This window comes from Neltuma alba, unplaced genomic scaffold, assembly GCF_004799145.2.
Source record: "Neltuma alba isolate B1F8T4 unplaced genomic scaffold, ASM479914v2 tig00011113_pilon, whole genome shotgun sequence".
Lineage (NCBI taxonomy): Eukaryota > Viridiplantae > Streptophyta > Magnoliopsida > Fabales > Fabaceae > Neltuma > Neltuma alba.
In genome coordinates, this window is record NW_021635851.1 from 268,285 (window position 1) to 293,933 (window position 25,649).

The window sequence follows — 25,649 nt, forward strand, 5'->3', positions numbered from 1 at the left end:
GTTATGTGAATCATATTCACTCCCATAGCAGTCTTTACATGATAATCAAATTTATCTATAATATAAAATACTACATCTGGTTCTAAACATAAGAGCTAGTTGATTAATTTGAGTAGATTAAAATCATAAGTTAAGTTAGTTATTTGTAATAAATAGGTATTATTTTTTTTTAAAATATCCTCACTAATCAAGTTTATTGGCTATCACTATTATTATTAGAAGGACTATATTGGAAAAAAATGAATAAATATGAGAGACAAAATGGATTGAAGTCTTATATTTATGATTAAAATAAAAATCAAACGAGGTTTTATATTAAGGACTGAAGATGATAGTTACTACCTCCGGTCCTTAATATAAGACCATATTTGACTTTTATTTTGGTTCTAAATATAAGACCCCAATCCACTTTGTCTCTCATATTTATACATTTTTTTTCAAGGTAGTTCTTCTAATAATTGTAATTCTAACCAATATAGTTGATTAGTAACGATATTTTAGGAAAGACAACACTTATTTATTACAAATAACTAATTTAACTTTTTTTAATCTCATCAAATTAATTAACTGGGTTTTATAATTAGGACCAGAGGTAGTATTTAGTTTAAGAATTAAAAATAATTTGTTTGGCCAATTTTTTTAATAAAATAATCAATAATGTAAAATTGAAATGGGTCACATTAGTTTTAGGGAAATGGGAAACAACTAGTAGTATAATGCTCTTCAGAAAAAGACAGTATTGTAGCCCCTAGCTTTAGCGCTTTGGAGTCCAGGAGAGCCCAGCTTCGGGGTTTTTTCTTCTCTCTCTTGTTCCTCCCCGTATTTTCTTCTTAGGTCTGTCTATGCTGGTTCTCGTCTTGACTGAAAAACCCTAGTATGTGAATTCGTTTAGCATCCTAAAGTCCTCAAAGCAAAAAGTCATAATTCAACAGCATCCAGCGACGCTAGGGTTTTCCGCCTGTCTCGATCACTGAATTCTGAGGATCTTTTTTGAATTAAGTGTCTAGGCTCACTTCGGCGTCTAAATTCAGGTTCAGGATTGGTTTGATTTTATTGTGAAAGCTCTGGATTAGTTTAATTAAAGAACATGAGTGCCCAGAAGAAGAGGGGCTTCCAAATAGAGGCGTTTAAGCACCGGGTTGTGGTGGATCCAAAATATGCAGATAAGACGTGGAAGGTTTTGGAGCATGCAATTCATGAGATTTACAATCATAATGCTAGTGGACTTAGTTTTGAAGAGCTTTATAGGTTTGCTTCCTTGCTTTGCATGCCTTACTGAAATGAATGTTCTTTATTAGTTCTTCTAGCTACTTTCTTCAGTTCTTGATGTTATAAGTAAGTTCGTGTGCAATAAAATTAAATTCTTCCTTTTTCCTTCCTGTTGATCTTTGGCTGGATAATGTGGTTATGTGTTGTATGACGGTGGTTATATGACTTAACGGGTCTCCTAAAGTCTGCTTTTATTTCTTCCATGTTAATAAACTGTAGTCTAAGGGCATGAAAATTAGAAACAGGTTTTCTTCTCTCAAGTTGATTGAAATTAAATGATTATGTTTGTTATTAGAAGTCTATTTAACGTGAATAACTTATAATTCAAGAATTACTGTCAAGCCATAGTATTAAATTTTTTAAGGGGCTTTGGATGATTTTTTTCACCAGCAAATGTCGATGTAATCTTAAGTCTATTTCTTTAATGAGAGGTGTCTTCCTTCTCAACTTTTATGTGATAAGTTTCATCCTTGTGGACTTCCTCTCTTGGGTTTTAAATGAAATTTCTTCATCGTATACGAGCAGGGACTGGATTGCCCTTTATAGGCTGATATTCTTTTTCTTTGTTAGTACCTTCACCCCCCTGTATTGTCCCGATTTCTCACTTAATGAGTTCTTGTATTTTTTTTTTTTGATAGACTAATGAGTTCTTGTATTTTCAAAATAGCAATAGTAGAGATGAGTTATGAATTTAAAATTTTTTGAAATCATGTTTCAAAATAGTAATGACTGGGAGAACATAATCATAATGGAATAGGAAAATGATTGCGAGTAACTTCAGCTTTATCACCCAGGAGGTCTTTGTTGTCAGTACAGTAATTTTTCACGTTCCTGGAAAACATTTGAGCCTGAAATATATAAAGAAATCAGCCCCCTATATTATTAGAGCGTGTGCAAGTTAAATTTTTTTTTTTCATATTTATTATATTCAAACATCTTATAAATAGGCTTCCAGGTGCTTGGAAAAATATTTCCCATGTGTCAAAGAGCACCTTTGAAAACTTTATATTGCCTTTTTTTGAAAGACGAAGATTGGCCGTTTATATCTCTTTTGATATTGTACTAATAGTCTAATATTGATATTGTACTTGTTGTCTAACATTGGTGTATTAGACGACATTATGGCTAGACGCGGTACCTAAGTTGTTGTGCTGCTTCCTTTTTTTGAGGCATCAAAAGGAGTTCATTTATGCATCAAAAGCATCAGAGAGGATACATGCAAGGCAACAGAAAACCCCTAAAGTTCTCATGTATTATATTCACAGGATATGTTGGGTGTGGTTGCTCCATCCCATGACTGCCAGCATTCAAACCTAATGCATAACTAGTTAGGAAGTCTGCACATCTATTTCCCTCATAATATACATGTCTAATTTCCACTCGTCAATTCTTCTCTAGCAAATGCTTGACGTCCTCCACCAATCCGGTGGTATCATTCATGCCCGTACATGTGTAAGTGGCTAAGCTATTATCCACTTGGACTTCCCTGAAACCCAAAACCAATGCTAGTTCAAGTCCATTTAACACTCCTCATAATTCCGCATTCAAGATGCTATATTACCCAATATTTTGCAGACTCCTCCTCTCCAATCCCCATCATGATCATGTGTAATAGCACCAGCACCAGCCACCTTTTTAGAGCCCTTTGGTGCTCTATAACAGTTCACTTTGGTCCGTCCTTCTGAAGGCTTATTCCATCCCGCCTTTTCCCTGCTAGTATTATTATCTGAGGCCTTGATGTGGCATGCACTGAAGAAAGCGCAGAGGTAGTACTGCACCATCTCACGAACCATTTGATCCAACCTAAAGCTTTCATTGGCAAAGACACTTCTTCAAAAATCCCAGAGTTTCCAGCACCTAGTGCTTAACATGATTGCCCACTTGGCTTCATGTCCATCTGTAGTTTCCCTGGTCTTCAAGTTAAGCTTGAGCTGGTGTTCCCACTACCCAGGCTTGTTCAGATCCGATCATTTGGAGACATCAGAAAAATGTGTGATGTTCATAGTCAGGAGGCTTTCAGATTGAGTTCTTAGATCTCCTAACCTTTTCACGATTCACACAATCAAATTAAAAGGCATTGACTTCTATTTTTTTTTGGCTCAATCATGAAGGTGGTGAAAGTTTCTATTACCGATTTATAATATTAGAATGTTTATAGTTCGAGACTTTTTAGAAATCTTTGGCTAACAAACATATATTTTCAAAACTTACTAGAAACAATTGAAAGGATTAATGTTCGGAAATTCAATTATTAGGTTAATGAAATAATTATCTATTATAGCAATACTGAGTTGCGTAGTTCAACAAAATTTTTAGTCTGACATCTCCATTTACAATTGTATCATATAGACTTAAAATATTTCTTTAAACATGATGTAGTTCCAATGGGCTGCCGGAGCTTACTTACAATAACCACTATAGTTTCCCAATGTTGCTGATATTTCTGATCATTGATCATGTGTTGTGCATTTAGGAATGCTTATAACATGGTGCTTCATAAATTTGGGGAGAAGTTGTACTCAGGACTTGCTATGACTATGACTTATCATCTTAAAGAGATATCTAAATCGCTTGAAGCTTCTCAAGGAGAGATCTTCTTGGAAGAGGTCAATAGAAAGTGGGCAGATCACAACAAGGCTTTGCAAATGATTCGAGACATACTGATGTACATGGATAGAACATTCATACCGAGTACCCATAAAACACCAGTTCATGAGCTTGGGTTGAATCTTTGGAGGGATGTTGTGATTCACTCTAGCAAAGCTCAAGCAAGGCTCCGGGATACACTTCTCGATCTTATACTTAGAGAAAGGAATGGTGAGGTAATAAATAGGGGCCTGATGAGAAACATTACAAAGATGCTAATGGATTTGGGTTACTCTGTTTACCAGGATGACTTTGAGAAGCACTTTCTTGAAGTTTCTGCTGATTTTTACTGTCTTGAGTCCCAGAAGTTCATTGAATCGTGTGATTGTGGAGATTATCTTAAGAAAGCCGAGAGACGTTTAAATGAAGAAATTGAGAGAGTGTCTCACTACTTGGATTCTTCTAGTGAGTCAAAGATTACCAATGTGGTAGAGAAGGAGATGATTGAAAGTCATATGCTTACTCTAGTTCATATGGAGAACTCTGGCCTTGTGAACATGCTTGTGGATGACAAATATGAGGACTTGGGAAGAATGTATAACTTGTTTCACAGGGTGCCTGCTGGGCTCTCTATTGTCAAAGAGGTCATGACTTCATATATACGTGATACAGGTAAGCAGCTCGTTACAGATCCAGACAGGTTAAGGGATCCTGTAGATTTTGTGCAGCGACTCTTGGATTTGAAAGATAAATATGACAAGATTATCGCTTTGGCTTTCCACAATGACAAGACATTTCAGAATGCCTTGAATTCTTCTTTTGAATATTTCATCAATTTGAATGTTCGATCACCAGAGTTCATTTCTTTGTTTGTGGATGATAAACTTCGCAGAGGGTTGAAGGGGGTTGGTGAGGAGGATGTGGAGGTTGTGCTGGACAAAGTCATGATGCTTTTCCGGTACCTACAAGAGAAGGATGTATTTGAGAAATATTACAAGCAACATCTTGCCAAAAGGCTGCTCTCTGGGAAAACTGTATCTGATGATGCTGAAAGAAGTTTAATTGTTAAGCTCAAGACAGAGTGTGGATATCAATTTACTTCTAAGTTAGAAGGCATGTTTACCGATATGAAGACCTCTGAGGATACAATCCAAGGTTTCTATGCGTGCCATGGTGCTGAGACTGGGGATAGCCCTACGCTCTCTGTCCATGTGCTCACAACAGGTTCGTGGCCAACTCAGCCCAGTCCTCAATGCAATCTTCCTGTAGAAATCTTGGGTGTGTGTGAGAAGTTTCGCAGTTATTATCTCGGGACCCACAATGGTAGGAGGTTGTCCTGGCAAACAAATATGGGCACAGCTGATTTGAAAGCAACATTTAAGGGCCAGAAGCATGAGTTGAATGTTTCCACATACCAGATGTGTGTACTCATGCTCTTTAACAATGCTGATGGATTGACTTGCAAGGAGATAGAGCAGGCCACACGGATACCCTTGTCAGATTTGAAAAGGTGCCTTCAGTCTTTGGCATGTGTCAAAGGAAAGAATGTGCTTCGGAAGGAGCCCATGAGTAAGGACATAGCTGAGGATGATGCATTCTTCTTCAATGACAAGTTCACAAGCAAGTTCATCAAGGTGAAGATAGGTACTGTTGTTGCACAGAGGGAATCTGAGCCAGAAAACATAGAAACTCGGCAGAGAGTTGAAGAAGACAGGAAGCCACAGATTGAGGCAGCAATTGTCAGGATTATGAAAGCAAGGCGGACTCTAGATCACAATAATATAGTTACTGAGGTCACAAAGCAGCTGCAGTCACGGTTTTTGCCTAATCCCGTTGTCATTAAAAAGCGAATTGAATCTCTTATTGAGCGTGAGTTCTTGGAGAGGGATAAATTGGACAGAAAACTGTATCGCTATCTTGCTTGAAGCCTTGAGCAGTTTGTGTTGCCCCATGAGTTGAAGAGTCCAGTTCATGAATTGCCGCAAGCTTTAGTTGGTTTCAATGAACTGTGCCCGTGTCGATCACTTTTTTCTTTTTTCTTAATAGTAGGAGGGCTTGCTGGGAACTGTTACGAAGATTTGGCTTCTGCCTCCAATTTTAGAAACATTTAACTCATTTATCTGTGACTCGAGCTTGTGGATTCAAACAAATGCTTGCACCTTTATGAGTCACTTCTACACAGGCGTCAAACTCAAGATCCATCTCCAGTTTCTCAAAATAAACGGTTTTTGGATAATTTTGGATTTCCAATCATCATTTTCTGGTCCGAATCATTTCATTAGCTTTTCAGCCCATGGAGATAACTTATTATACGAATGAAATAATTCCTATTTGGTTGGGTTTTGCCCATCTAGACCCAGCTGTGAGATGCGATTCAAACTTATCAAATGAAATTAATTTTGCTCTTCCCATTAATTTTGGAGTGAGTGGTTATATTTCGTTTTCCCACTTTCTCATCGTACGGGCTTTCACAAGAATCGGGATAACATGAAGGTTCTATTTGGTATAAAATATTAAGAAATAAAGACTGTGATTACAATTGAAAAAAGTCATTAAAAAAGTATTAAGCATAAGTAATTTTTTATTACATGAAATTAGACAAACTCATAGAGATAGGATTGAGAAATATGATCTCTACTCAGTACTCCCCAATCCCACATACATGTTAAATACTTTTTAATAAATTTTTTCAATCTCAATTCTAATTTCTAGCCCTCATTTTTAATGGTCTGTACAAAAAGGAACGGAAGAGCATAGTAGCATGCGGATGATTGCTTCAGTGTTATCCCGAAAATCTGTTGTACTTGCCATTCTTTCAGTTTTGCATTGAACCCATAAACAAAGCTTCATTCCTTTGGAGGTGTAAATTATAAGGAATATCAATATATAGCTGTCTAGCTAGGTCAATTTCAGTATTCACGGATGTGGGGTTTCTTGGCTTTCTGATTCCTATCTAGTTTGTTTATGGATATGCTTGCTTACGTTAGCCAAAGTAGCATAGGAATATCAACGATGAAACCAATCGATGATTCGTCTTACGTACCGACTATATATTGTTTGCCTGTTTGCCTTTGGAAGGCATGTGAATGACTCGCCGGAATTGGGTCGTGATGACTATGGATTTAATGGGATCTCCTGTGGATTTGCATATGATGGCGAGAGAAGAGAACTCATGACTTTACGGGTCATCGATGAGATGAGATATTGGAGGAAACTAAACAGCCAAATGTTGAAGAGTCTTTCGTCTGTTGAGCTTCCTCCAATTTTCGCCGTATGACTTGTAAATGAATTAGGAGGGAGGTCTAGATCGAATTGGAACGCTCTAGACGGTAACTTCTGAGATATACTTTAGTTTGGTTTTTAATTTAATTTTAAATATAAAATCTCAATTCATTTTATCTCATATATTTATTTATTTTTTAAGATAGTCCTTGTAATAGTTATGCATATTAAATATTTCATCAAATAGTAGTTCTAACTAATACACATGATTAGTAAGAGTATTTTAGGAAAGACAATATCTATTTATTACAATTAACTAACTCAATAAACTGTCTTAATCTATTCAAATTAGTCAACTAACTCTTATATTAAGGATTAGGGATAGCATTATATTTACATATTATAAATTTACAAGATTTAAACTGGAAATCTCATAAATTTAATTATTTACACAACTTAACAAGACCTTAATTTTTGTTGTAAGTAGGCCAAATTCCTTACGATTGATTAACAACGTGATGATGGTGGTGATGATGAATGAGTTTTGTTTTAGGGAAATTATAGGAGGATTGATATGTAACTTTCTTTCAAAATGATGCTCTTAAAAATTTATTGCAAATCTATTAAATTTAGGTGATAATTTTAATGAACATAAATTTTACCTTTGTAACATATAATTTGCGCATACCAATTTCATTAAAATTGAGATATAAGTGATAACAAACTTGATATGATCATTCTTAAAATTTCTGATAACTCTACTGTTATAAGTGGCACCATCTAATGGTAATAATTCCAGCACTTAATATAAGAAATAATTTAATATTCAATTTGGTCCTATTCATTCTGTCTCCAATATTTAATCATTTTGCCCTCAAATAATCCTTATAGTGGTTCCATATATTAACAGGTACTTTAAACACATATGATTAGTAGGAGTATTTTAAGGAAAACAATATTTATTTACTACAAATAACTAATTTAACTAACTTCCTTAATCTATCCAAATTAGTCAACTAGATCTTATATTAAGTACTAAAAGAAGTATATCACTAGGAGTATTTTTACCCGTTTATGAAAAACAAAGTCTTTTAAGCCTTTAGATTAATTTAGTTTTGGACAAGGCTTAGTCAAGTTAATTAGATCAAGGAGGTGTAGGAAGCCAATCAAAATATGCCATGTGCATTAATTTTCCATCTCAGCACTTAACCCCAAACAACACTTTGAGTGCTGTTAATCCTCTGATTTCCTCTCCCCCCCCCCCCCAAAAAAGAAGAAGACAGAAGCCTTGAGCGATCATGAAGGCTGAAGAAAGGTATACGGCGGCGATCGTGAAGGAGACATCATCAAGGGGGTTGCCGACTTCACCTCTCTTGCAAAGCAGTCAAAAAATGCAGATAGTATAGTGTTGGAGTTGAAGCTGTGAGGCAAAAATAAGTGTGCAAGCGTGGCCCTCAAAGTAGCCATTTGGATGTTTGAATGATTGATTGATTCATCCAAGTTAGATAGCTCACCCCAACAGAAATGAGATCTTTGCACAAAAAGAACGTGAGAAAGAAACTTTGTACACTATTAGTTTAATAATTTCAATGTTGCTTCCACTAGCAAAACAACCAACATCAGGTCTAATCTTTCCCTCCCCTCAAATACTCTCTTTTTCTCTGAATGGCTCTTGCTCATTCGATTGCTTCCTCATCTACTGTTTCTCCTCTTGCTAGATCCCTCCCTCATCCGAGCAACATATCCTAGTGTTCTCTGTTGCACTCTAGCTACCATGAGCAAGGATTGTCAAACTAGACCGGTTTCACAGCTCCTTGCTCTGCTGCCATCAGCCGTCATATTCTCTCCTTCAGGTTCACCGGCGTATATCCTTTTTTCAGTCTTCCAGATGGCTCGAGTATTTTCCTACTGGGTGAAGAATATCTTCTCTCAACTTGCTAAAGTACAGAGATTAGTCGCAACTTTGCCACAGATGTGATCGGGACGCTTAAGTGATGGTACGGGAAGAATGTGATTTTTGGGGCTTTCACGGAACGAAGTGTATGCTCTCAAATTTTGAATATATTTAATTTCTTCTTTTCATCTTTCTTCAAGATTCAGTTATTGGTTCTTCCAAAGCCAGTGAAGTTTCATTTCAGTTCAAGTTGATGATTAAAAAGGTCAGCCCAACTTAGTCTGACTCCAAAAACATCAACAATGAGTTGTGACTAGAAACTATAAGCATTTGCATTGCAAGTAGTAAAATGGCAGCATATGACCTTGATTATATAGGTAACACCTTACTGACAAGGTCATCATACCAAAGAATGGATTTAAAATGACCTTGTATAGACCGAGTCCTTAAATTAGCTGAAACGCCCTATATTTGTTAAGGAAGGATATGGCATTGAACCTATCATAAAGCAGGAAACTTGCAAACTAACAGAGTAGCAATCCTATTAGGCCGAAAAGAAAACAAAGTCACAATCCTATGGAATAAACAACTCAAACTCGACACTCAGCACATCTCTCGCCTAAAGAGCAGTTACCAGTATCAGTAGAGACAGTGACACTGTTTCTCCACGCAACCCTTTAATTTGTACTTACTGATTGGTGAACTTGAACGAAAGACAAGGCCAGCCAGGACGTGTCTGGCTGTCTCACTCATTACTGTCTTCACCATTTTCCTCATCTTCATCATCTCCATTTTCCTGCACGAGGACAATCAGAAGTCAGGAACATAGTAAAAGGAACATTCGATAGACAGTACGAGGCATTAACAACCTCAAGATACAGTACTTTCTCGCAATTGACGAGCAGACAAACAATTGGATACCACAAATGGTGAAGACGGTTTACGTTCTTTTTTGCATTATTCAAGCCTTAATGTGGACAGAAGATATTACTACATTTGAACGTCATATTATGAAAAATCAGTATTGCCAAATTCTGTAACTTCAAGTGGAGGTAAGCAAGCATGCATTACCCTCTCCGTCGAGCAGGCAAGAAAGGAAAGAAAACACCTATATTGGAGAAATGAGCCCTCGTAAAAATGGCAGGCAATTTTAATGATATTCTATAAAGGATTTTCAGTGAAAATGACCGTTAATACAAAATTTTCAATTATATGATGTCTGGTCTGACAATTGGTGGAGTCAAATTGACTCTATGTTAACACCAAGGTGTTATCCTCCTCCACAGAATGAAGAATAACCAACCAATACTTGTATCCCCCACCCCCTCTTTTTTTCAGTCCACTAGAATAAGAGGACAATGCTAAACTTGACTTCAGGGTATCCTATTGTAAATAGGCAACCCGATCCCAAAATAAAATGCAAAATGTTAGCCACAATTAAACTTTATTCTACTGCGGAAAGTTCTGTTACATTTTACATTTGAACAGGATAACCTGGAATTGGGAGGCAGGGAAGATGTCCAAGAGACCAGGAATATATTAATTACAAATTCCAATGAGGCCATGAATGTCCAAGTATGAATGAATTAATGCACATCACCGTCAGTGTGCAAGCTTATATGCTGCGAGCTTGAGAAGTACAGCACAATTTTCTAGTTTGCACTTCTTTGTCCTTAAGTTAGATTTGTAAGCATGTCAAACATTAAATGGAGAGCCACTTTCAACTATTAAACTTGGTCAATAAATCAACTATTAAACTTGGTCAATAAATAAAACAGAGAAAAAATAAAGTCACTAAATCACCAAGAACGCACAATAGCTTACCTCTTCGCCATCTTCATCCCCGTCCACGTCCTCTTCATCGGCTTCCTGCAACAAAACAATCATAAAATCATCCACGTGCGCAAGTAAAATTAATACAAACTTTGATAAAGATCCCACATTATACATATATTTGGAATAAAAAGAATAAGTGAAATAAGTATATTGCCCAATATTCAGGACAACTGAATGGGACTAAATGATAAGGAATTACATTATTGAAATACTTTAGAGGATTAGGCCATAAGTCTTCCTTGATTATCTCCGCAACCTGCAACACAATTTGCATCCTGTGTAAATTTGAAAACAAGAATATCGCAACTTTGTTGAATTTTCACGCTATATAATATTAAAATATTTTACGTTCTTTTATCCTCGGAATTTTCCCTCACATAAGATCATACAGTGCAATCATTGCCTTAAGAGATCAGTAGATCATGGTTCAGATTGGTAAGGATGCCACACACTCCTAATATGTATAAATTTACCTCATCACCAAACTCTGCCAAATCCTTCTGCTGTGTTTCGCTGAACCAACTGAAAAAGCTGCATCAACCAAAAGCAAAAGGAACAAGAGCATTTAGAGTATAGATCCATGAATGAAATCATTAAAAAACTTTTTATCAACATTTTCAATACCAAAATGGCCAAGATTTTTCTTTCAAATAATGTTTAATAATGCAGGATACAAGGACGTTCCTCATGGTTTAGATTAACAATTGCATTTATTCACACCTTCCACTAACCCACAATGAAAAATATTTGTGTAACACAAGGACTTAACAACTTGACCAATAATGGAATAATGTGCCAAGATCCTTTATCCAAAAAATTTTTAGAGGCCATAAGCATTTTCACCAATTAACTTAGCTATCATAATGTCTCACCAGTCCTTTCGACTTTCCACACACATAACAGGCCATGAATTAATCAGACAAATACCTCTCACAAGCAAGGGGGCGTTTGCTTCCTTTTGTCTCCTGATGTACTCCATTAGCAGCACCCTTCCCAAAGAAGAAACTATCATCAATGTTCCCAAAAGAATGAAAAATGAAAACATGCCAAGTAACTCATCATAACTGAATTACCATGCCTTCCTTCCACTTGATAGTTGTACCAGTAATCTTAGTTGTTCCGTCATCAAAAAATGTGAAAGCTTTTGTCAACCTTGAATCTTCAAAACAAGGATTTTCCTTGAAATTCTGTTATGAATTTGTAGATATAAAAAACATGTTAGAAAAGAAATCATCATATTCAATCGCCAATCAATGATGAAAGTTGATCCCAGTAGAAAATATAAGGTCTACAATACATATTCACAAATCACAACTCCCTCAAAGGAGAAAATGAACAGGGGCGTTAGTAGATCATGCCCAAGAACAAATCAGCAAGATTGAGAAGAGAAGCTCACAAATGTGATGGAGTATCCCAGCTTCACATCTTTGAAGTCTTCAACATCAAGTGAATCTAAATACTTGAAGATCTATATCCACAGAAAAGAAAAAATACATATATAAGAAATTGCTCAAGCATACCACACATATATATCAGAATAATTAGTAACTCAAGTGTCAAACAGCTTTAGGCTCTCAACTCTTTGCAAAAATGAAGGTTATGAATGATGAACAAAGGAAAATGTTGGTCCAAAAGGCTTCAATAGAATAAAAGTAAGCAAATTTCCGATTACTTTCCAACCTTTTGGTCTTCCTCAGTCAAGAGGTCACATAGTGCAGGATGACTCAAGAACTGCAAAGTGAAAGATAGAATGAGTCAAATGGAAAATTTACTACAGCACTGTCACTTAAAAAGAGAGCTAAGAGATTTATAGCCAGTAGATGAACTTAACCCTCCCCTGATCCCCCGTTTTCAATGTTATTCCTAGAGAAATGAATGATTACTAACAGCAGTCAACCAGAAGTCAGGAATAGCTTTGATGATTTCGTTCCGTCTATCATAGACTGGCTTGCGTATCTCATTATATTTCTGCTCAACTTCCAAAACTTTATCGCTGGCTTCTTCATTAACCTGTAAAGAATAAAACATGATCACGAAGCGATGTGAGATTCATAGTGACAGTACTGAAAATACAGCACAGAGGGAGTGAAGGGATAAGAGGGCAGCAAAAGAGGGAAAAGACCATCGCTATTAATCAGAATTCCATCCTTAAAGTTAGAGATTTATACAAAAAGTAATTTCATAGGAATCATCAGAATTTCAACTATAATTAACTGACTCAGTCTAGTGTTAGTGACAGTACATTAAATTCTTTCATTCTTGCCAACCAATCCAGACTTATCTGCCTCATCAATCAATAAAAAAATATTCTTAATATATATACATATATGTTAATTTGTTGACAGTTAAACATCCTCAAAGGTATTTAATTAACAGCCGTCATTTCAGAAGTTAGTAACTTGACCTTGGAGATTACATTGGGTTGAATAATTCCACTGGGAGCACGATTCATAATTGTGCATGATTAAAGAAAGCACTGCCCTTTTCCTGAGCAACAAATGGAGAAGGGGGAGGGCTCCATAGAATTCGAAAGAAGCAGCACCAAAAGGAACCAACAATTACCGATCTTGTATAGAAAGTCAGAGGTCCCTTCAATTTTCACTAAAGGCTTTCCCTTTGTAGCTTTGGCTATATATTTATTATTTTCTGTTAAATTGCATTATATATAAAACACATCCTAAAAATTATGAAATCGTTATAGATTCGAAGTAAGACGTGATTCTACAAGACAGTACTAGACAACGATCTCATTGACTAAAGTGAATATAAAAGATGCGCTGCAAAGATAAATTCACGACTATAATTCAGACCTCCAAAGAACAAGCTTTAAAAAAGCCACCAAACCCATTGTTGAAATTCGTAAGTGCGTAATAAGCCATAACCTCCAAACTCAATGAATGTCGCTAAATCATCTCAACAGCAACTTCTTTCTTCTAGAGAAGTAAAAAATATTATCATACAAACCCACATTCTTCTTGTTCTGCCGTGAATGGAATGGGAATGTAAAACACACTTGCAAGTAATGCACCACCATAATTGACGACAGTGATCAGCGAAATGTGGTATTACAATTACACAGACATATAAACACATTACACGCATTCAGTTAAAAATGGAAGGGCAAAGAAATAAAAGATTGAACCTTCTCGAGTTCATCCTGAACTTCCTGCAATTTTTCAATAGAGAGAACGAGTTCACCGTCAACGGGATCAGAATCAACGTCCTGACCTGTCTCTGCAAGTTTAGATTTCTTGGCCTTGTCTGCCACCATTCTGAGAGAACCCTAATATGTGAGACAGCAAAGTTAAATACTTTTTGAGGCAAAGAAGGAGGTCCGCAAGGGTTAGTGGTCGGGGGAGACGGAAAATCAGCGGAGGGGTTTCTGAAGCAAAAAGTAGTGCTGGGTTGGACAGACCGTGGGACGGAGTGGGGCCCACCGTTCAATCGAACATTGGCTTAAGATTATCAGATAAAGATATTTTGGGACTGAAGAAGGTGGGACCACCGAGTCTGATGCGTCCAAAGTGCAAACAGCTATACGCCTATACCATCGAATAAAATGGATTTTGCTTAAAATACCTCTTATCTGTTAGTATTTTATTTTTAAAATTAAAATAAAATATATTATATGCCATTGAATTAGATCATCTTAAATTAATTTCTTATTGATGGCCCCTTTTAGGTTCTTACTTTGTTATTTTAATTTTGTCATAAATCATATAAACAAGACGTTTTGAGCCGTGATTTAAATGATCGAAAACTGACAATAAAAAATCATACTTTCAAGGTTTGATCAACGGAATAACTTGGTCATATGAAATATCTGCACTGTAGAATAAAAAAGAGTTGTTTATATTGCGATTTTATTAGAAACTAAATTTACTTCCCCGTGCACAGAGAAATAAAAAAATTAACATTAATTTATTGTTAATAACGTTTATAGTCTATTTTTGACAATGATAAAACATAATTTTAAAAAATCATGAAAATTTATATTATGTGCTGCCCAACTGAGATACAAAAATAATTTTTACGTTGAAAATTAAAAAATCTTAAAATTGAAAGAAAAAAGAGGACTATAAAAAAAAATAACTTTCAAATAAAACAAATAGAATGACTTGGAAGTATTTCATTAAGAAATCAGCTATAGAGGTTGAATACTACTTCCAATCCTAATTATAAGACTTCGTTTATAATTTATAAATAAAATCTTATAATTACAACAGGAAGTAATATAAATATTTTAATGGAAAAAAAAAGTTCAATATCAATATGTCAGCTAATGGCTGAACCAAAACAAATTAGTCGGCCACAATGCTACTCAAAAGAAATCCTCAATCATTAGAGAGAGCCTCCACGACTTCCACTCTGTGGATGAGTTCTGCTATGGAATAACACTGTTTCTGGAGTTTCGTTTTCATCAATATGCCACACAATTTAATAACCCAACAAACCTCAGTCTGAACATATTGTGCAGCAGAATGTTGATGGAGCGCGTAGATAAAACCGCAGTGAATCTCGGGTTAGAAACATCTATCACAACTCATCAAAAAAAAAGAAAAGAAACATCTATCACAAGTAACGACAAGACTGTTTCTCCATAAAAAATCTGAATCGTTTCCTTCCTTCATTTATTTTGCAAATATTATTACTGCCTGTCAGCTTCAAATAAGAGACTAAAACATACAGCATGACCACAAGTGGACATACTAGTCCCAACTATTTAAACATCCTGCATGAAGGACAACAATTTTCATGTTAACAATTGAAATAGCTTCCACATTATAATGAACTTCTCATATTGAACCACGTTAAAAGTCTTGTGATTCCCTCACGCTGTTTTTCCATGTAATGACAATAATGACTTTCTGCATTATAATGACTTCCTCAAGATTGAACCAGTTAAAATCTGTAACTGTGTAGTCATTGGTATATATTGACAAAAAATGTTCCAGTCTTTTGGATCCTAGATTCTTGGGCCTTGCATCAAAATCCAAGCCATGCATAAAGAGGTTCCTATACAGCTGCAGGAACAAAGGAGACAGAGGATGGGTCATTGACAACTTATATCATCTACTCTGAAAATTTGTCAACAAAGCCTTGCAGGTACAACATAATATCTCTTCTTTTGGCCAAAGGTACAACATAATATGAATTCCACGATATTTCCTTTATCATTTTGAACCTCATAAATATAATCGTACAATATTAACTCATTGATAATGCCACTTGAGTCCAGAAACGAAAGAGAAGTATAAAAGGACATTGAATAGACTCTTTCAACTCCATAATCCTGGACAGAATACCATAGGATGTAAACATAACACCATAACAAATTGAAATGTTAACAACTGATTGCCTATCGGAGTTGAATCTAGCGTGCTGTGAGTTACACAGATGTACATTATCATACCCAAGTTGGAGCGTTTGATATTTCAACTATAACATACTCTGTAAGCCTCTATTCCTAGTATAAACTAAAGTCAGCATTAGTTCTGCCTTCTTCAACACCCAGCCGCATCCCTCTTGGAATCATCAATGTCTTCAGAGAAGCATCAAGATTTAATCAACTTGCACCAAATAATTTTCATCAAGCGGAATCTACTGCTGAAAGAGAAAATTAAAATGAATGTGGCATAAGAACAGAACTAAATAACCCAAGAGTTAAGAGACTGTCCACTCAAAGACTTACCATGCTAAAGGGCTATAATACTTCAGTTTGACAGACTTGTCTCTACCACATCGCACGGATTGCTGCAATGTCCTCTTCAGAGAAGCATCAAGATTCAATCAACTTACACCAGATAATCATTACAACTATATATATAAATTATATTAACTACAAATAGATACATATTTTAATAGAATTACCTCAATAGTAATTACATTAAGCAGCTACCTTGTCCGACTACTCAAGCTGCAAGGACTTTTCATGCTGTTTCCTGAGTTGCACAAAGCACAATTGGTTGTCAGACAGGCAAGAATAAGTAAAATCTTGAACAAGGACAGAGTTCACATTGTGGATTATAAGAGGTAGACGGAGGAAAATAAAAGGTCACAAGCAGAGAAACATACAAGGGTAAACGTACATAAGAAAAGAGATGACCCGAAATCAAGAGTGCAGAGTACTCAGGGAGGTGAAAAAAGGTATATGACACTCGTCAGATAGGAGATGAGAGCCAGCCACTCAAAAAAGATTCACTGAGCATGACAACAAGGTTGTTATGGGCTTATGGCATCACAATCATCCCTTCTACAATCTTGATCACCCACTTCGAGTATCCACATACAATAAAAGAATAACAGAAGAAAGGAAAACTACACTACAAAACAACTCCAACTGGAAAAATTAACTCATCATTAGACCAGAAATTTATGAAATACTTCCATCCTTTTAACCACCTGCGACACTTGTACAAAATCCACAAGCCACAACTATATTCACCAACTAGAATTTATAAGACGCACAGATGAACCAAAGGAGATATAAAAGTGCACGCCACTATTAATAACCAGATACCTTATGCATGAATGTCACATGCAACGCTGCAAATGAGATATTCCAAAAATAAAATAAAAACACAATTTATTTAACGAAAGAAGAGGTGTCTGGGCTCCAGAATACAACGAAATAAAATAAACATTTTGATCCTGGCCTAATATAGAGCAACTTACTTGTTAAACAATTTAATGAGCGATTGGGGCCTTGCATAACCAAAGCCCTTTTTTTCAGTTTTTAGTTCCACAGCATTGGTTGATGCTGGTTGACCTTCCTTTTTGGCAGTGTTTCCTTTTGCTGCATTACCCCTTGATTCTGGCTTCCAATTAGCTCTGGAAAGAGATTGACCAAGTAACTTAGCAATGTCATTGGCCATTGCCTCAGCCTTCTTCACATATGGAAAATTATCCTCGTTAAACTGGTTTGACAACCACAAATAGGCAGATAGAACCTGATGCCTAGTCTCAAGGTCAATGAGTTCTGCATCATTCCGAGCACAACCTTTTGGCATACCCATAGCTATATTGACTGGGCCATTCTGACTGTAAGTTGTAGCAAACCTTAGTAGGTGGTACATTGCTTTTGGATCTCTAACATTAACAGGAGTAAAACTGAAGTTGAACCGATCTTTTAGAGATAATCCTGGAACCTTATCCAACATATTAGCAATTTTCCTTATGTGATCATATCGACACATAAAGTATGAATGATCCAAACGACAACTTTCACCAAATTTTTCAAGCAGTTGGCTGAATGCTAGATTTGGAAGTTTTCCAGCAAACAATTCAATCTGTTCGCAACAAGGAAAAAGACCCACCTTTTTGACATCATCAAAAGGTTGTTTCAAACAATCAATCAAGTAGTCCAAATCATCTAAATGCAAGGTAGTGGTGAGTCCATCTGGATAAATACATCCTCTTCTACCAGCTCTTCCAGCAATTTGCTTAACTTGTGATGCTGGAACAGGAACAATTTTGTCACCATTATACTTTGAAAGGCTATTAAAAACTACCCTTCTAATATTGAGGTTAAGGCCCATTCCCACTGCATCACTAGCAACTAAAACATCATATTCATTATCCTGATCATTAAACAAGCTAGCTTGCTGCCGCCGAGTTTCTGGTGGCAAGCTTCCATATATGACACAACACCGATGCTTGGTGTGTTTCTCAATGGCCAGTTTAACCTCAAATATCTCTCTCCTTGAGAAGGCAACTACACAATCACCAGACCGAATATTTTGAAGATCTCCTAGTAGGGTCTTTGCCTCAACTACCAGCGGTTTAAACCTCTTATAATGTTGCTCACACAACTCATCCCCAGTTTCTTGGCATATCTTTCGAACAATATTCAGTACGCTAGGATCTCCACACAGATGTATCTCATCAGCCTTCAATCCGAGCAGTGCTCTTGTCCATGCATGGCCTCTATATGGATCTGCCATCATCTGAATCTCATCAATAACAGCCACGTCATACAATGCATTTGTCGACACCATTTCCACAGTACATGCAACATGACTGGAAAATGGGACATACTTCTTTTCTTGCCCCGTCAGGAGACTGCAGTAAACCCCCATCGCATTGACCTTGTCAAAAACTTCCATAGCCAATAATCTAAGTGGACTACAATAAATTCCCTTGCTTGCTCCTGTAAATCTTTGTAGAGCATTATATGTTTTACCGCTATTTGTTGGTCCACAGTGATAAATTATCTTCCGTTTCATGGCCCGTGCAAACGGAAACCAAGTGTGCGGTTTTCTGAGGTCTGCTGTCTCATACATAGTCCGGAACTTTTTGATTTCATCTGGAAAATTCTCTAAGCAATATTCGACAAATATAGGAAATAAAAACTTCACAGCAGCATCAGATGGACCGAGTGAGATTATGTAATTAGCAAGATCAGATGGACATGCCCTGGCAAAAAAATCACGGAATTTGTGCACGGCAGTGGGGAAAAATGACAAACCAATGTAAATAGCAAGAGCCTGATTGGATGCCCACCCAGAACTGGCAAAGTAATGAAACACTTCCTGCACAATTTCCCAATCTTCTTTATCCATATATGGACCCCCTTTAACATTACAAAGCTCTCGGTATAAGTCGACAGGATCCCGAGATGCCAATTGCACACATTTTTCATCCTTTGCTAATTCATCTGCATCATCGTTATCTACATTCTTTTCCAATTCAAGAACTGCTGAGTTACATGGATCATTCACATCATTCCTGGCTCCATCCAAGGAAGAAACACTCACATTATCATACTTTTCAAGCTCAAAATCAACAGGCCTCCCAGCATCTGCGTCATACTCAAACTCTGATTCAGCGAGGGTACCGTCCTTCAAATCATCATTGTCGCTGTCATCCAATGATGAAAATAACCTAGGAAAGAGAACTTTTCCACTGGAAGCCTTTGAACTTAACGTAAAATATGTCAAAATTACCGGATTTACCAACCGGGTAGAAAAAGGGCGTACTGGTACATCATAAGTAGAAGCAAAAGAACACTCAGGTTGCCCCACATAACTGTGATGGTGATTCAAAAGAAGAGCTGGAAACCTTGATGCACTTCTCTTATGACTGCAAACTCGAAACAGAGAAAAGGCAGGACCTTTGGCCATTGTATTGCACTCACAAAGGATAAGTCATCCAATCAATAAAATCCCGTCAAAATTCCATGTATATCATTGAGTTGATTCCATTCCAAATTGTGATGATTGGCGAGCTTTGGATTGCAATTGCTGCAACTTGGATGCCATCAATGCTGCAAATTAAACAAGCAAAAGTACTGAATCCCAACAAGGGAAAGCAAATATAAAAATGAAATTATCTTGAAATTGCTTAATTTTGTCGGCCCTCAAATTTGATTTAAATTCCACTGCTTACTGGTAACTTTGAGGACGGGACCAGAACTGATCAAGACAGGTTTACGATATCATACACTTTATTAAGTAGAACAGAATATGACATTTTTAATATACTCCTGTATTGTTAAACCTACCCATTAAACAAATGGACCCACAATTTCTTTTTATGTCTATCACCAGCAACACAAAAAGAAGACGAAGGAGCTCTTTACCAGAGATGATTATCCCAAATCATAGAAATTCGGTTCAACAAATCTAATGAATATCCTCGAACTGCGAAGCATAAATGATTTGCAGCAATATTTGTTCCATAAAACCATTTGAAATAAATACCCAATCTAAGACTGCCGCTGAAGGCTTACTCTAGGTCTGATCACAACGGATTAAAAACAACAGGTCACCTTATAGTTTTCAGAGATAGGTTGTACTAAAAATGCAAAATTAGATTACGGGTACAAAATCAAACTCTAAAATTTCAATATTTTCGTGTTATACAACACACACACACACACACACAAACACGCACAATGATTTGAAACCACCTCCCCAAACATATTGAAGCTTCATGAGCGAAATCTAGGAAATCACAGTAGATAAGTGGATCAGCCAATGCCCAAAAGGCTCAAGATGTAAAAGGCAAGGGCTTGTCTCTAGGAGCTAACATCAAATCAGGTGCAAAGTAGTAAATAAAAAAAGGCGACATTAGCTTCCAAGGACTTTACCTTGTGCACCGGTTGAATGCGAAATCAGATAACCAGAATTGTCTCCACCGCCGCTACCGTACGGCGCTGCCAGCAGAACGTGAGGAAGAAAAAATGCGGAAAGTGTGCGTATAACAATAAACCTTCGTGTTGCCCAAAAAAAAACTAATCTGGGCCTCGAATTGACCCAATGAGTAAGTTACTCGGCCCAGAAAATACTTAAAAACATCTAATTTCGGCCTCAAATTGACCCAATGACTAATTTACTTGGCCCAGACACTACTATCCGAAAAAAGTTTATCCATCATCCACTCTGGACAGTCATGGCCCAGTCAAAACCCTTCCTCTCGTTGTGGTCCCATGTGATGCAAAATGTTGACATCTGGTTAGTGATTTTTGTTTTTTGACCGTGGTTAATATAAGAGATTATATTCAATTTGATCATCAATATAAAATATTGATATGCTTTATTTCTTATGTTCATTTATTTTTTCAAGTAATCATTATAATAGTTGCATATGTTAAAAGTTTTATTAAATAATAGTTTTAAATGATACACATTGTTAATAAACATATTTTAAGAAAGACAACACTTATTTATTATAAATAATTAATTTAGTTACTTTTTTTAATCTACTTAAATTATTCGACCAATTCTTATATTAAGAACCGGATCTCAGAGTCCAAAAAAAATTATAGAAGTGGTTAAATTATAGATTTGATTTGATTTTTGTAAAAAGTGAATGTAATATTTTAACCTAGTCATAGTTGAAGAATTGATGAATTGTAACTAACTTAAAATTTGAATGACCAAAAAACTGTTTTTTTTCCCTAAAGATGAAATTTTATTTTTATATTTTTAAGTTGAATACTATCACCAATGGTTCACATAGTTTAAATATTTATGTCTATAAATATGAGCCGAGAAACTTACTATTAAGAAAATTCGGATCACTACAAGAAAATGATGAATTAGCAGCGGAACATTTCTAGCGGTTCAACAAAATCGCTACAAATTCCAACATTTCTAGCGGTTTTTAGAAAAACCGTTGCAAATTACCGACGGTTTGACCATTGCCCACACATTTCTAGCGGTTACCATCTAACCGCTAGAAATTTAGAGCTAGAAAATTTCCCGGGTTTTGGTGGGAACTTGGCGCCAAATTTGTAGCGTTTATTTTCTAGCGATTCAGGCCAATAAACCGCTAGATACTGAAAATTTCTAGTGGTTGATGCATGAACCGCTAGAAATATTTTAATTTCCCGAGATGTTATGAAATTTCTAGCGGTTTCCCTATAAACCGCTAGAAATTTCTAGCGGTTCGGGTAAAAACCGCTACTAATTTCTAGCGGTTTTTACCCGAACCGCTAGAAATTTCTGTCAATTCCCGAGGCACTTGACCGTTAGGATGTTCTAGCGGTTTTGTCCAGAACCGCTAGAAATTTCTAGCGGTTTTGGCTAAAACAGCTAGAAATTCTCGGCCTATATAAACCCCCCCACTTTCACTTCTTCAATCGTTCTGGAAGCGAAGCTCTGCTGAATTTTCTCCACAAAACATATTCGAGTTCTGATTCAGTTGCAGATCCTTATTTTCAGGTAAAAATAGTAATTTATTGATAAATAATTTTTATTTTATGTTTTATTTTATTTAATTTATTATGTTGTGGCTTATAAATAATTTTTTATTTTATTTTATTTATAAATAATTACTATTTGTTGTTATTAGGATGAGTCGTCGGCACGAGAAGGACCCAGTTGATCCTGAGAGAGCTGGACCCAGTGAGGTTCATCATGATGCTGGTGAGCCATTCCCCAGCATTCATGACTACGATCTCAGCGAGGAGGATATCCTCAGTTTTATGGAGCATGATGATATTGAGCGGACTGAGGAGGCTCATTTTACTGGGGATGAGCAACCCCATGCTGATGCTGATGCTGCTGACGAGGAGGAGGAGGAGGAGCAGGATCAGGGGAATGAGAATCCCCAGGCTGCGCAGCGTCCTGCTCCGAGACGTCAGGCTGGTTATGAGGTGGAATTTGTCGGTAAGTATTTATTTAACTTTTTAAAATTTTGATCAGTATTTAATTTATATAGAAATTGTATTAATTGATTGATATATAATTTATTTCTTAATTAAATTTTGCAGACACTGAGGGGAACAGGTCCTATCGGAGGCTGACAGCCAGAGAGCTGTCTATGATGACGAGCGGACGAGTGGTTGTGCCGCTCAATGAGTTGGGCCAACCGACGAAGAAAGGTGGCCAGTTGTACAACAAGTACGTGCGCCTCCTTGGTCAGCAGTGGACGCTGTTCCCCATCTACGTGCAGGACTGGAAGAAGATCACCTCAGACAAGAAGAAACAAGGTTGGGAAATGATGAAGGTAATATAAAATTGTTATTTATAATTTTTTTAATTTAAATAAATGATTATATATTTTGTTTTCAAATAATTTAATTGTTTGATTATAATTTTTTATTTATTTAATTTGTTTGTTATTTATAATATTTTTAAAAGTAGTTAAATGAATATATATATTTTTTATTTAAATTATTTAAAAGTAGTTAAATGAAAATAATTTGTTATTGATTTCATTAATTTATTACTTATAATAATTTTAAATTTAGTTGAGTAAAAATATTTTTTCATTTAAATTACTTAATTGTTTAATTATTATTTGTTTTTGATTAATTTATATTTTATTTATAATATTCTTAAATTAGTTAAAAACTAAATATTTTTATTGAAATTGCTTAATTATTTGTTTATAATTTGTTATTTAGTTAATTTATTATTTTAATCATAGAGTAAATTTATTCTAGGGGAGGAGTTGAGGGCTGACACGATCAAGAGGCTTGGGATGGCATGGAAGAACAGGAGGGCCGACCTGTGGAGGGAAAAGAAAGGTGACGGGACGAGACCCCTCCAGGAGATACTGGCAGATGTACCTGGTGGAGTCCCGGAGCAAGACTGGTCCAGTTAGTCTTTTTAGGATGACGGCTGACCAGATGGTATGATAATATTGTATTAATTATAATTTCTTTATTTTTTATCCGACTTGACTCATTTAATTTAATTTTTTTTACATTTTGCTTCAGGCTCTTTCTAGGAGAAATGCTGGGAGCGTCAGGCATCAGACGATATGTCATAGGGCTGGATCCAGGAGCTTTGCGATCACTTATGACGAGATTGTGAGTACTTGAAATAAATTTATTAAATATGTATATGTATGTAATTTGTAACTAATTATTTCTTTGATTTCATTTACAGAGGGAAAAGATACGGCAGGAGCGGGGATACACAGCCACTTATGGCGAGATGTGGCCGATGGTGTATAGACCTCGAGACGGGCGTGCGTCGGATGAGGTTGAGGAGATAGCGGTAAGTAATAAATTAAATATTAATATAATATCACAGTGTAGATATCATTATATTATAATTAACTTCTTTATATTAATTTTGGTAGGCACGGATGACTCAGGTCGATTCCGAGTTGCGTGAGTCTCAAGGGTTTGCCTTGGATCCCACCGCCTCACTTTTAGCGGGTCGTGGCCGGCCGCAGCACCCTGGTCGAGTTAGCGGGCTTGGACTTGGACCTACATCGACTAGGTTGCCCCGCTCAAGTGGCGCTGGCCCTTCATATACTGCCGGGAGCTCTCAGGCGAGTGCGAAGCGGCCGGGTTCCTCATCCTCAGAGGAATTGCGAGAGGAGCTCAGACAAGAGTTCGAGGCCAGGATGGAGGCCAGGATCGTGGAGCGTGATCGTCAGCTGCAGGAGCGTGATTGTCAGCTGCAGGAGCGCGATCGTCAGCTCCAGACGCAGCTTGACCAGCTCTTGGCAGCTGCTACGGCTCTGCGTCATGTGGTGGTCAGTATAGCTCCAAACATCTCGATTCCTGAGATCCCCGACCTACACCTGCCACCAGTCCCGCCCCTACCCCCCCATCCGCCAGTCCAGTCCCAGCAGGTTGAGCGGCCTGCCCACCCCCAGCCGGAGGATCCAGCAGAGGATGATCACGATGATGCTGCTTCTGCCCCTCACCCATGATTTATCTTGCTTTCATTGTATGGGATTTTATTAGAATTTTGATTTTATGGTTTTATATACTATTTAGATATTTATTTAAATTTTATATTTATTTGTTTACTTTATTTATTTATTTCTATAATTTTATTTATGTCAAGTATTAATTAATATTGAAATATTTATTTATTTATTACAACATCAACATTACAATTTATTAAACACTTTAAACATGTTAATTAATCAAAATAATTCTATAATCATTTATTAATTTAACAAATATTTATTTTTGTAATGTTATTAATTTATTGCGCAGTATTTATATTTAATATTTAAAAATAATATTATTTGTAACGGTTCTAAAACCGTTAGAAAATTTAACCGAATTTCATTACAACGCGAACCTTTCTAGCGGTTTTCTAACCGCTAGAAATTTCAATAGAAATTTCTATCGGTTTGTAACCGATATTTTGAATTTCTAGCGGTTAATAACCGCTGGAAAATGAAACTTACCGTTAAAACCGCTACAAAAAAATGACCGTTCCACTACATTGACAGCCTCTTTTATAAGCTGAAGCACTCCAACTGAATTCCATTTTAACTTCTCTTTGAGCTTCCTGTGTCATATTTTCACGAAATTTGAGCATTATTAGTGATGGATAGGTCGTGGATCAACTTGCACCGGTCGACTCCGCAATACTTGGCTGGTCTAAACTATTTCTTGGATTTTGCTTTCGCCAATGCTGCC

At 36.4% G+C, this 25,649-nt stretch overlaps 3 protein-coding genes across 10 annotated transcripts; 1 reads left to right on the top strand and 2 right to left on the bottom strand.

Moving 5' to 3' along the window:
* The first annotated feature begins 765 nt into the window (after positions 1–765).
* LOC114761273 (cullin-3A) lies at positions 766–6,111 on the top strand. Its single transcript, XM_028950607.1, has 2 exons — positions 766–1,248; positions 3,743–6,111. Exons 1-2 carry the CDS (start codon positions 1,088–1,090, stop codon positions 5,778–5,780), a joined length of 2,199 nt encoding a protein of 732 aa, XP_028806440.1. The 5' UTR covers positions 766–1,087; the 3' UTR covers positions 5,781–6,111.
* Positions 6,112–9,282: 3,171 nt separating this feature from the next.
* LOC114761259 (NAP1-related protein 1) lies at positions 9,283–14,155 on the bottom strand. Of its 2 annotated transcripts, none has more exons than XM_028950588.1 (10): positions 13,950–14,155; positions 12,695–12,817; positions 12,488–12,538; positions 12,204–12,275; positions 11,881–11,994; positions 11,735–11,796; positions 11,281–11,338; positions 11,007–11,063; positions 10,786–10,840; positions 9,283–9,767 (listed from the first exon to the last, which is right to left on the bottom strand). In XM_028950588.1, coding segments are annotated over exons 1-10 (723 nt in total). In that variant the 5' UTR covers positions 14,079–14,155; the 3' UTR covers positions 9,283–9,765. The 2 variants fall into 2 exon arrangements, with proteins under 2 accessions (XP_028806421.1, XP_028806420.1); XM_028950587.1 differs by having other exon boundaries at positions 10,796–10,840; positions 13,950–14,154.
* A 1,798-nt stretch (positions 14,156–15,953) lies between these two features.
* On the bottom strand, positions 15,954–20,989 carry LOC114761271 (DExH-box ATP-dependent RNA helicase DExH18, mitochondrial). 7 transcript variants are annotated; one of them, XM_028950606.1, is made up of 5 exons: positions 20,898–20,989; positions 17,483–20,072; positions 16,679–16,749; positions 16,500–16,561; positions 15,954–16,411 (listed from the first exon to the last, which is right to left on the bottom strand). In XM_028950606.1, exons 2-3 carry the CDS (start codon positions 19,927–19,929, stop codon positions 16,716–16,718), a joined length of 2,481 nt encoding a protein of 826 aa, XP_028806439.1. In that variant the 5' UTR covers positions 19,930–20,072; positions 20,898–20,989; the 3' UTR covers positions 15,954–16,411; positions 16,500–16,561; positions 16,679–16,715. The 7 variants fall into 7 exon arrangements, with proteins under 7 accessions (XP_028806439.1, XP_028806438.1, XP_028806437.1 ...); XM_028950605.1 differs by having other exon boundaries at positions 15,954–16,414; XM_028950604.1 differs by having other exon boundaries at positions 16,500–16,573.
* Between the last annotated feature and the right edge of the window lie 4,660 nt (positions 20,990–25,649).

Coding starts and splice junctions, on each gene's coding strand:
- LOC114761273 (XM_028950607.1), top strand. CDS start 1,088: ATGAGTGCCCAGAAGAAGAGGGGCTTCCAAATAGAGGCGTTTAAGCAC. Junction 1,249..3,742: donor AGTTTTGAAGAGCTTTATAG/GTTTGCTTCCTT, acceptor TTGTGCATTTAG/GAATGCTTATAACATGGTGC.
- LOC114761271 (XM_028950606.1), bottom strand. CDS start 19,929: ATGGCCAAAGGTCCTGCCTTTTCTCTGTTTCGAGTTTGCAGTCATAAG. Junction 16,750..17,482: donor CTCATTAAATTGTTTAACAA/GTAAGTTGCTCT, acceptor TGTGCAACTCAG/GAAACAGCATGAAAAGTCCT.
- LOC114761259 (XM_028950587.1), bottom strand. CDS start 14,078: ATGGTGGCAGACAAGGCCAAGAAATCTAAACTTGCAGAGACAGGTCAG. Junction 10,841..11,006: donor CTCTAAAGTATTTCAATAAT/GTAATTCCTTAT, acceptor GTTTTGTTGCAG/GAAGCCGATGAAGAGGACGT. Junction 9,768..10,795: donor GGGATGAAGATGGCGAAGAG/GTAAGCTATTGT, acceptor GTCCTCGTGCAG/GAAAATGGAGATGATGAAGA.